Here is an 11,876-nt window from a genome sequence, read left to right as displayed (position 1 = left end):
CAGGTTGCCATTTGCGGCTGATCTTGTGTTGATTTGGTGTTTATCTTCAACATACTCAAACCTACTATGTAAATAATTAGGGCTAGATTTATTAATAGTTTTATACATCAATATGGACGTCAAGTAATCTATGCGTTTATTTATAGTCATCCAGTAAATTTGAAGAACAGCTCAGACGATGAGACATCCTGGGGACGCTCAATATTCAGAATGACCCTTGCCGCGTATTTCTGTAATCCACGGATACCACCTAGTTTGTATTGTAATTAATGTCGCGCTCCAGATAACACATGCATAATCAACAATAGGTTGGATTAGGGACCTATTAAACGACCGCCTCGCGCATTGACGTAACGGGTTTTGATAGCTTTTAGGAGATTAATTCGTTTCAGAACTTTAATACAGACTTCGTCACGTATTCTTAAGTTCTGCCAGCAACTAATATTGTCGAGCCATCTGCGAACATCTTTAATTTCTGGGGGTCATCGATTTCAAAAGATGCAAGTATGTATGTGAATATATACAAGTCAATTGTTCTTATGATTATTTAAATTTTTAATATTGACCATGCGAAAGAGCAACGGCGTTAGCAACTATCTTGGCAATGTGCATTTGTTCAACAGCCTTTGATACTTCTTCTACAAAATTAAACGCGAGAATCGAATTTACTCTTTACAGCGTTTAGTTTTAAGAGAAGAACACCACAGAGTTCAAAAGTCCAAAGTACACTGTTAGAATATGGCAGTGTGCCGATTATCACATGTGAATACCGGCCCAGCTGTGACATAACCGGCCGGTGTATGTTCTCTACTCCGCTTTTTCTCTGGATATAGTCAACCTCTCAAAACGACGGATCGAGCAGTGGTAAGTGGATGTCTTTCCTTCTACTAAAATCGGTCAAGACTGCCAGCTGTCAGAGACTCCTAACCTAATTTCGTGTGCGGGTTATAGTGAAGTTGTTGACCACTCAAATTTGCGACTGCGTACCGTGTACGGCGTGGTCTCGTTTTCTGGTGAGATAAAAGAAATTACGATGGTCTGAATTACTCCATGAGTAAATTTGGCTCGTTCATTTTAATTGTTTTGCATTGAACCATTGAGCAGTGGAACTGGTTATATCCCGTTGTCGCAATTCGTTGTGAACGGTTATCATGTTAATTGTTATGTAAGTTACAGTTGACATGTGCGCTTTGAGAGCGAACTGTAAATTTGAGTTCATAAGTTTTCCGGGATAAAATTATTCCGTTTTAAAAGGCTTTATTCACCCATCTCGAAGACTTTCCTTTGGCTGGTTACGCAATCTCTCCTCCTCAATGAACTTCAGTTCCTGAAAACGACCCAACATTTCCCCAACTGAACTACTAATCACGTGATATGGTGGTCTTACACAAATAATTACTTGTCATGCCACAATGTGGTTTTCTGTTCGAATTTGCGACGGTTTTAGTTGCGTTTTCAACATCTAATATTTTCGCAAACACATCGTACGGCTTCCCAACTGGTTAATTAATCAATGAAATGCTCATCGTTCAGTCTTAAATGCACTTGACATGTTATTTATTCACCTCCCGACTTCTCTACCATGCACTTGTTGACAAATTAATGATAATTCTGGTTAAAACTGAAGCTAAAGTTTGCACATTAAGCGCGAGGAAAAAAACGTTATGCTTTTACACCAGAGTACAAAATGTTCCATCTTCAAACTAAAAATTAGCCCCCTTCGCAAACATTCCTTTTGCTAGTTATGCAACCTTCTCCTCGGCTGAAGCAAGCAGTGCATTGCATACCCTTAGTTTGGGACGAAGAGCTCTATGGGAGGCAGAAATTAAGTCGAGCCGTATTTTTTTTCCTTGGGAAACTTATCATCATGATTTTAAAGTACTAATATTTTTAAAAATACAACCCCACTTTTGAGTTTAAGGAACATGTGGTGCTCGCTACTTTGGTGAAACCAACAGGCATTTCATCACACGTGTAAATGAGCACCTTTTCCGGGATAAAAATTGTCATATTTTCAAGCATCTTAGTTTTTATAAAAATTGCCAGGATAATTGCGATGTTTCTTGCTACAAAATTATTGATAATGCTACTTCTTTCTATCAACTCAAAATCAAGGAAAGCTTCCATATTGAGCGGTTGAAACCCGAACCCAACAAACAAGTTGATCACGTCAGTTTAGCAACACAGTTTTAAACTTTTACCATTATGTCAGTTGTGTTTTTTATACCTACTTGTAACTTTAAGTTCTTTTTTCATTCGGTTCTGCTTGAGTTTTTCAGGCGCGTAGCGTCCTATACGCATATACGCACGTGCGTACTTGAAGTGACCAGAAAATTTTGAAAGTCTTAGCAATTGTTTCTATTCTTAGCATTTTCCTTGTACGCAACCAAGATTTCGTGATGAAAGCACCATTTTGATTAAATTCTCAAAACTAAAACAAAAGCTATACCATGTTCTAACTTAGTTTTGCATTGTACCTTTTTTTTGCACTAACAATGCAGTGTTGTTTGGCCAGCGTGCAACAAAAAGGCGAGGCTGCAAAGGAGCGACGTTCCAAGAACGTTCGTGACAAACGAGCGACGTTCCGAGAACGTTCTTGACAATTCCAGTCACGCTAGCACAACCAAAACAATGTTTTGTTTGCACCAAGTTTGCTCAAAATAAGGGCAAGACGCGTTATTCTTTGCTTGTATTCACACAACTATTTCGACAAGAAATAAAGAACGCAGTATTTTTCGCTCAGTTTAGTTAGGGTTCTAGATCATATGTACTTGTGCGTACTTGAAAAAATGACCACGCTCGCGCCTGTTTTTTCATTGTGATATCTTGCTATTTGTCAGTCTGGACCTCTCTATATTACTTGTTACAAAAAATTTAACCATCTTTGCATGAGATTTCATTAACCATTGACACGTGCTGTTTTACGAAAAAATAAACGCTTTAGGTTTCAAGTTTTCCTTTTTTCATGTTGTCCAAAATTTTGACGGATTTTCCAATGAAGTTGATAAAAGTCAAGTAACCACCTCAGGAGAGAGTAGAAAATGTCTTCCCTACTACTAAAAATCGGTCGATCAAAACTAGTACTGCGCCTTTCAATAACATGCGGATTCTAAAATTCAAAGCTCAATAGACAAATGCGTTTTTCGCTACCGTCAATCAAATGTTCGGCGGTTCCTCCCAGCTTCCGACTATACTGTCTGAACTGTGCTCAACGATTTGATTTTATTACTGCGCGCTCGACAATAGTCGGAAGCTTGAAGGAGCCCTTAGCCTAAGTTTGTGTGCGGGTTATTGTGAGTTTGTTGACCATTCAAATTTGCGACTGGGTACTGCGTACGGCGTGGTCTCGTTTTCTGGTGCGATAAAATAAATTAGAATGGTCTGACTTACTCCAAGAGTAAATTTGACTCGCTCATTTTAATTGTTTCCGTTGAACCATTGAACAGTGGAACTGGTCATTTCCGTTGTGAAAGCATGTTAGTTGTTATGTAAGTTACAGTTTAAAGATGCGCTTTGAGAGCGAACTGTAAATTTGTGTTCATGAGTTTTCTGGGATAAAATTGTTCCGTTTTAAAAGGCTCTGTTCACCCATCTCGAAGATTTTCGTTTGGCTGGTTACGCAATCTCTCCTCCTCAAACGATCCCAACATTCCTTTGTTAATATCACGTTTTTTGAGATATGGTGGTCTCACCCCCATTTTGTTGACACATAGTTACATGTTATGCCACATTCTGGTTTTCTCTTCAAATTTGCGGCTTTGAGAGTGAACTGTAAATTTTTGTTCATGAGTTTTCCGAGATAAAATTGTTTCGTTTTAAACTACTACTACTAACTAACTCTGTTTTAAATGCCTCTGTTCACCCATCTCGAAGATTCTCGTTTAGCTTGTTACGCAATCTCTCCTCCTCAATGGACTTCCTGCAAACGAACCCGACATTCCTTTGTTAATAAATGAACTACTAATCACGTTATTTGCGATATGGTGGTCTCAACCCCATTTCGTTGACACATAATTACATGTTATGCCACATTCTGGTTTTCTTTTCAAATGTGCGGCGGTTTTAGCCCGAAGTAAGGTTTTCTTTTTGTTTTCAAGGTCGAATATTTTCCCAGACATTCCTTTCGATGGTACTAACTGCGGCTAAACTTAATAAATGAAAAGCTCTTTGTTTTTAAATGCACTTGGCATAATATTTACGTTTAGATCAAGGTTTCTTCCGATCCGTCTTCTCTACGCATTTGTTGACAAATTCATGTTTTCTAAAACTTCCAATTCTGGTTTAAAGCTAAATTTTGCACATTAAGCAGGAGGTTCACAAAAAAAAAAACATTTCTGTTTCCAGGGAAGATATGAAACGTTTCATTTTCAAAATTGGCTCCCTTCGCAAACATTGCTTCAGGGCTAGTTATGCAACCATCCCCGTGACTGAAGCGAGCAGTATATTGCTTACCCTTAGTTTGACACGGAAAGCTCTATGAAAGGAAGAATTTGATTTGAGGCGGTTTTTTTTTCTTGGGAAACTTCTCAACCTGATTCTCTAGTTTTATTCGGCTATGTTTGAGAGTTTTCTTTGCGATATCTAGCTATTTGTCTGTCTGGATCTTTCTGTTACTTGTTATAGAAAATTAAACCATTTTCGCATAAGATTTAGTCAACCATTGACCGGTTTTATACTAGAGACGCATAATCCGTCCAGACGAATTATGCGTCTGTCATGTTATCCGTCTAGTGTAAAGACGGGACGAACTATATGAGACGCATAATTCGTCTTGGACGAACTTTTGGGTAAACATTTTTTCTGCGTCTGTTAAATTGGTCAAGTATAAAGACGGGCACTAGACGCATAATGTGTCTGGACGAACTTTGCAGTTTAGTGCGTCTTTGAAGACGCACTAAAATAGATTCTTCGTCCAGACGCATAATGCGTCTTGTGGGCGTCTTTATACTTGACGAATTGAACAGACGCAGAAAAAATGTTTGCCCAAGTTCGTCCCAGACGAATAATGCGTCTCCAGTATAAAAACGGCCACTCGTTTCGATGGTAACAAACTGCGGCTAAAAATAATAAATGAAAAGCTCTTTGTTTTTAAATGCGCTTGGCATAATATTTACCTTTAGATCAAGGTTGCTTCTCGCGACTTCTCTACCCATTTGTTGACAAATTCATGTTTTCTAAAACTTCCAATTCTGGTTTAAAGCTAAAGTTTGCACACTAGAGCGCGAAGGTATGAAACGTTTCATTTTCAAAATTGGCTCCCTTCGCAAACATTCCTTTGGCTAGTTATGCAACCTTCCCATTGACTGAAGCGAGCAGTATATTTCTTACCCTTAGTTAGTTTGAGACGAGAAGCTCTATGAAAGGTAGAAATTAATTTGAGGCGGTTTTTTCTTTGGGAAACTTCTCAACACGATTCTCTAGTTTTATTCGGCTATGTTTGAGAGTTTTCTTTGTGATATCTTGCTATTTGTCTGTCTAGATCTTTCTGTTGCTTGTTACAGAAAATTAAACCATTTTCGCATAAGATTTAGTCAACCATTGACACGTGCTGTTTTATGACAAAGTCGACGTTTTCAGTTTTCATGTTTTCGTTTTTTCAGCTGTCCAAGATTTTGGTTTTATCCGGATGAAGTTGATAAAAGTCGATTAACCACCTTACCGGGAGAGAGCCGACGTTTCTAGCAGCGCTAGCCATTCGTCAGGGCTTCAGACGAAGAGGAAGTGCCCGGAACGCCAGCTCAGAAATCCATCTTATAGCGGAATTCACCTCTATCAACTTGTTTGATAAAACTTAATTTTTATGTGGTTTTTCACTCCTCAATGACGCTGCACAGAAACTACATAACGTCTTCATTAATCTTCTTCCAGCTGCTCGGATACGCTCTCCAGTGACTACTCCACCAAAGTAGTGATTCAGTGTACAGGAAGGGATCCTGCTACTTCCATAAAGCCATCAACAATTTAGTAACAGAAGAAAACACAATGAAAATTTTAACATTCTTTGGTGAATAACGGGATGAATAGAGAAATGATGTATAAAACTGCGTTGAAGTATACCTAGCCATGATTTGAGAATAGTACGTACTCGGAATGAAAGGACCTGGCCCCAGTTGTGCAAAAGATGGACAGCGCTATCCACCGGACAAATCACTATCCAGCGGGTAAACACCAGCAAAACCAATTGAGTTATCCAGTGGATAGTGATTTATCCGGCAGATAGCGCTCTCCGTCGTTTGAACAACTGGGGCCTGGCTTATAACTTCTTGAGTGGAATCTGCTATGCCAAACTACACTACACGTAAAAATATTTTTCTGATGACACAATTTGTTTAAAGAAGTATTTAAATATTCTAAAAAAAATACAAATTTGTACGTTGTTTCATATGTTGACCAGACGTTCAGTCATTTAATCGAAAAAGGTCTGAACTAATTCTTCATGCAGCTGCTGCATGTTATATATTTTATTGCACTCTAACTAACACTGCATTTGCATGGAGATTTCATTCACACTTTAATTTCTTTTGCAGGACGTTTTATTAATACCTCTCCTCAGCCCGGCTCTATTACGTTTTCTAATGGTCTGTGTGTTAGTAAAGCACATTCTCATGAGATTTAACATCCTCTTGAGTTTAAGGAGATGATGTGCAGGTTATAAAAAGAAATATGTGTCATTTTGTAATTCTCCGCTGGGAGAATGATATTTACCCGCGTTTTCAGGAACAGAGATAAGGAACATTTCTAGGAACTTTTGTTTCGTTTGTTGTTGTGCATTAATCCGTACTGTAAGTCAAAACCAAATGTTAAGCAAAGGTTTCGGTGCCTTTTTATTTTCCCTCTTGTTGTGGAAATTCATATTCACTTCGCGCGATCGTGTACCCTAAACAATCATTGCTTTGTGAAAAAAGTGTTGGAGTAACCTTGGCGCAACCCCCGGGCGCAACCCCTACAAGTTGAATTAGTACTTGGACTCAATTTCGTAATCCAAAGTGGTTGAATCGCGGGCAGGATAGTCACTGAATAGTCACCCCGAACACGCAAATACCCATGACTGCGAAAAATATGTTTTTAATTATGAAATTTGTACACTTAGGTCTCACTCTCGCAGTAATTCAACTAAACGATTTTTAGAACTGTCCTGCAAACTTGTTTATTTGCACAGAGATTTCCGCGCAATTCCACGGGGTCCAAAGTGACAACTGAGGGCGCTTTCCATTTGACAGAACTGACCCGCCACCTTTAAATTGTTGCATTTTCTTTGCAAACTGACGGGTCTGGCCGGCCAGTTCTGACAAAAGGAAAGCGCCCTGAGTAAGCTACAAAGTACACCTCCAAGTTCCAAAGTACACTGGGAAGTTTCGTTTGATTGGCTTACCAATTCTGTTTTCCATTTTGAGGTTTACATGTGCTAACATGATTGGCGTCACGTGTAACATATAAATAAAACGGCCTGAGATCTGTTCGCGTTATCCATTTGCTTTGAACTTGGTCAACGTGTCGAAACGATGGCAGGAACAATGGTAAGTTATGTTTTCGCTTTTTACACGTTTCATCTGAATTAAGACAACTGCTACCTTGCAGAGCCTTCTAGCTCAGTTTGCGCTGGGCTAATGGCGGGTAAAGACTTAACACTTGTACAATTCGCCTTGAGTCGAGACTCAACCGGTCCCACCTATGCTAGTTTCCCAGGTTAGTTCCATCTATTACAAATTGATTATGGTGAAAGTCGATGATCGGGTTGCTTACTCAGCCCGAGTTGATTTGCTGTCATATCCTTCAATCATCTCAATTCGGTGTAAGAATAAAAAGAAAGTGAAAAGAAGAAAAGAATCGACCTCAAAACTAACGACATTTACCGGCTATGGCTGCCCAAAAAGTTCGTCTTGTTCGAGTTTCACCTTCCTTCTGTTGAAAATAACCAAATGCCACATTCTGTTATTCCAGCAAAGTAAAGCTGAATACACTGCAACATTTACTATGTTCACTCTGTATGTATTTGTATCCATGTATCGCCTAGTACACGATACGCAGAAACAAATTGACGTTAACAACGAGTAAGAATTTTCAACTGATGATGAAGGGCGCATGTTGTATGCGAATAACCAAATAAGCAATGGAGCGATGCCTAAGAGCTCTTCGGATGCGTATATCGCACCGTGCGGGATTAAAAAACAATTTGCACGCTTCGTCCTCTTATCCTTTGAGCGCGAGTCGCACAGGGTAAAAATAAAGTCTTTCTCTATACCAGTTAAATTCCTTAGACGTACCGCCTAGCCATTCTTTTTTTAGAAACCGGCGGTGCTTGAAATTGCGGTTGCATAACGGCAAATTTTGACTTTTTCAATTCAAAACGTGGGCAGTTAAAAAACAAACAAACAAAAACAAAACAACCGAATACCAGTTCGACTATTATTATCAGTATCAATTGTTCGTTTTGCATTATTTCGTTTTCCCAACGCAGATCAAGTAACTGCCTTTAAGAGTGTACTTCCTTTTAAACTGAAGTCTGACATTTTTAAATGCCGCAAGTATTTCTTTTAGTAAAATGGAATCAAATATTTTTTGAGCCGATAATGGTATCGCTAAATGATTTGTACTGGGAAAACAACAAGTACAAGTGAACTGAGTTCTATTGAGATTTTTGTACCTCCATTCGTTGACAAATTATGTTAAGAAACATTTACAATTCTGGTTATACAGCTAAAAATTCATTTTTCAAGGATTTTGGGTGATTACGTAATCTTTTCAACCAAACCATGAACCCCGACTGATAACTGAAATGAGTACCTCGCTTTCATTTCTTTGTGAATAAAATGCCTTTGGCATGCTATTTAAGTCCAGAAAGAATAACATGTATTTATAGAAGAGCTACGGTTTGAGACTTAAGAAAAAGCGGCTGATTTCACGTTCCACCAACCACGAAATGAAATACAACATGCAAACCGCATTTCTTTTGCGCATTGTTTTCTATGTTCTCTTTGCTCTTAAAATAGAGTGTTACATAATGGTTTCACTGATAAAACCGGCGAAAAATCCAGACGCTATCTGAGCAGTCAATTGCAAAATGACCGCACAGAGATATCTGTCACCGCTGTGAGCTCCGTTGAATAATACAAATCAAAGAAAAAAAGCTGTTGAAGAGTTCGACTACTGAAGACAAATGCAACCAGTAGTGTTCATGGATTCGAAGTTGCCTTGTAACACTACCCTTACTCGTTTCATGCCCTCTGAATGCCGCAAAACACCCGTTTTTTCTTCAATAGGGGTTTTCTCTCAAAGTTAAAACGATATAAACCGTTCCTCGACAGTCGTAACAAATATACGCGTGAGAATTCTTTGTTGCAAACTTGAAGGATTAGTCCCTGATCATTTTAGTTTTTTATTGGTTAATGTTCAAGGTTTTTCAGACCATTTGGTGTTAAACCTTTATTACCATTTAATATTGCTCGATTGTCGTCTTATGTTTATCGGGTTCAGTAATCCAGTTGTAAGAAGCAATGGGGTCAAGTGGGTATTGAGTTTTTGCTAAGATTTGATGAATCATTTACAAATATTATTCTTTCAGAGTGTTTTCGAGAACAAACCTATCAAAGGTACCCCCACATTCAAGGATGGTGGCTGCCCTTACATCAAGTTATCAAAACAGCCTTTCATTGACGAAGTGAAAAGGTGCCCCGCGTTTCAGAAAGATGTGTGCCCCTTCAAAAATGCCAAGACCATCAAAGAATGTATCGCAGAATTTTCCAAGGTCCCAGCATCGCACCATGAGGGCGTAGCGTATAAAGCGCTGCTAGATGCGTTGAAGGCTTTTCATTCAGAGTCCAAAAAGGAAGAGGAGAAAGTCGGCAAATGTCCTGCATTTAAAACAAAGGATGGTTGCCCATTCAAGTCAGTCAAGCTGAGCGACGGAAAGCCACTTGTGATTTCTCCAGAACAACTACTGTAACTTGTAATCCGTACAACCAATGTTGTTAAATGGGCAAGCAGTTTCAATGCTAAGGTTCCCCTTTTTTAGTCTTAATTCACTTGTAACCTGAGGGTGTTTGTTCGGGGTTTTTGATTTGGGTTTAAACTGTCTAATAAAAACAAACCACAAATTATCTGAATTCTCTGTTTGCCGCAGTCATGCCAGGGAAATCTCCTTGAAGGACCACTTAAAAATGTAACAGCTATCTCCCTTCCGGTTAATGTATACGACTCGGGACTTTTAGAAGTCTGAAGAGCAGAATTGGAAGCAAATGGTTAAAAAATCATGAAGGCTGCCACGAATTCGCATGATTAAAAGGAAAAGTAAATTTGTCATTAAAAAAAAAAAAGGAAGAAATATGGCGTTAAAGAACTCATACACTGTTGCAGAAAAATGTTTCCATTGTTGCGGTAATCCTGCTTATAGAAGGCGAAGCTCAATAGACAATGAAATGACATGGATATAAGTATTCCGTTTCCTTTTAGCTAAGCGAGAGACGCGGGACTGCCTGGAAGCACGCGCTAGGGCATGGAACGACAAGAAGCTAAAATACAAAACGGAAGGGTGATGATCAGCGATGTCAGAGAGATATAATTAATGAAATTTACATCGTCATGCTCTCATTGCTTCTCATCATCCTATTTATTTTATTTCATTTTATTTCATTTTGTTTTTGTTTTGTTTTTTTTTTTGTTTTGTTTTTTTTTGTTTTTTGTTTTTTTTTGTAACAACTTCATTGGATTGACTACAAAATTACGAAACAAAAGAGAAAAAAGAAATACAAACATTCAGGTAGCAAACCAAAAGAGAGGTGCGAACGAGACGTGAGTACCCATGCGAGGCATCTCCCACTAAGAATTTGGAAAAAAATGTAAGAAGATAGTTATAAAAAATCTCTAAGCCTTATCAAGGGCAGTCTCTTATAATGGACCACGTGTGTAATAATCAACGTCAAAAACGTGATTGACAGGTGAAAAGTAATGACTTACTAAGAAACTCTTAAATGTGGAATTGGACAAGCCATTTGGAGGAGCCACTGTACAGATACTATTCCATAAGTTAACATTATACGACCACAGTATTAAACGTTCCTTGTATGAGGACTCTCGCAGTCTTTCCTTTAATATCCATCTCGTTTCTCGCCTCTGTATACGTTTTATTTTTGACTTTTGTGTGCTGTGGTGTGGCGAATATAATTAGAAGCAAGACCTTTTTTCTCCTGAAAGAAATAGCTGACTGTTACCTAACCTGCGATCAGGCGTACTCCTTTTTTAGAGAGGGGGCGAAAAAGTAAGCCTGATACAATTTCTTAACGAGTCGTCTGCCGCCCACCCTGCCAGCAGAGCCTTTCTTAATTCGACGAGAAATAATTGCTCACTCGCTGCTGAGTTTTAGAGAGGCTCTGCTCTCAGGGTTTCTGCTGCCCACTTGTCGAAAGTGATGTTTTCTAGGGTCATGCTATAATAAGAGCGAGTCAGATTTTGCTGGAAATTACCTACAAGATCCGATTTAAGGACAGACAACGAAAACAAAATGGAACTCTAGCTGGAATGCCTGCGAAGCCAGACTTTATCCATACGATCAAAGCTACTAGCATTTCTGCAAATCCCGCTTTTGGTGCGGTTTTTCCAGGCTGTTTAAAACATCAAGGAACAGAGAATTTCTAGATAACATCACAGAAAAAGAAGAATCCTTCACTTTATCAAGCGCAATCAATAGTAAACTTTATTTCAACTCGATGTTTGAGATGCTAATAAAAGTTCTCCGAGGGAAATGGACTTTGAGAAATTAAACATTCCAGCAGCTATTTCGTAGGTGTCACTAAACCATTGTTCAGCGCTTTCTTAAACAATGTCGAGTTTCTCTGTCAAGCTCGGCTGATTGCCTGCAGCTGATTGTGGCGATTCTAAGT

At 38.8% G+C, this 11,876-nt stretch overlaps 1 protein-coding gene across 2 annotated transcripts; it reads left to right on the top strand.

Moving 5' to 3' along the window:
* Positions 1-324: 324 nt before the first annotated feature.
* Positions 325-10,097, top strand: LOC138020044 (uncharacterized). 2 transcript variants are annotated; one of them, XM_068867041.1, is made up of 4 exons: positions 325-504; positions 679-864; positions 5,601-7,517; positions 9,563-10,097. In XM_068867041.1, the coding sequence occupies exons 3-4, from the start codon at positions 7,503-7,505 to the stop codon at positions 9,941-9,943; spliced, it is 396 nt and encodes a 131-aa protein (XP_068723142.1). In that variant the 5' UTR covers positions 325-504; positions 679-864; positions 5,601-7,502; the 3' UTR covers positions 9,944-10,097. The 2 variants fall into 2 exon arrangements, with proteins under 2 accessions (XP_068723142.1, XP_068723143.1); XM_068867042.1 differs by lacking the exon at positions 679-864.
* Positions 10,098-11,876: the final 1,779 nt, after the last annotated feature.

Source organism: Montipora capricornis, chromosome 10 (assembly GCF_036669925.1).
Source record: "Montipora capricornis isolate CH-2021 chromosome 10, ASM3666992v2, whole genome shotgun sequence".
NCBI classification, from domain to species: domain Eukaryota; kingdom Metazoa; phylum Cnidaria; class Anthozoa; order Scleractinia; family Acroporidae; genus Montipora; species Montipora capricornis.
Note: the sequence above shows the minus strand (reverse complement) of the source record. Positions and strands in the feature narration are given on the sequence as shown.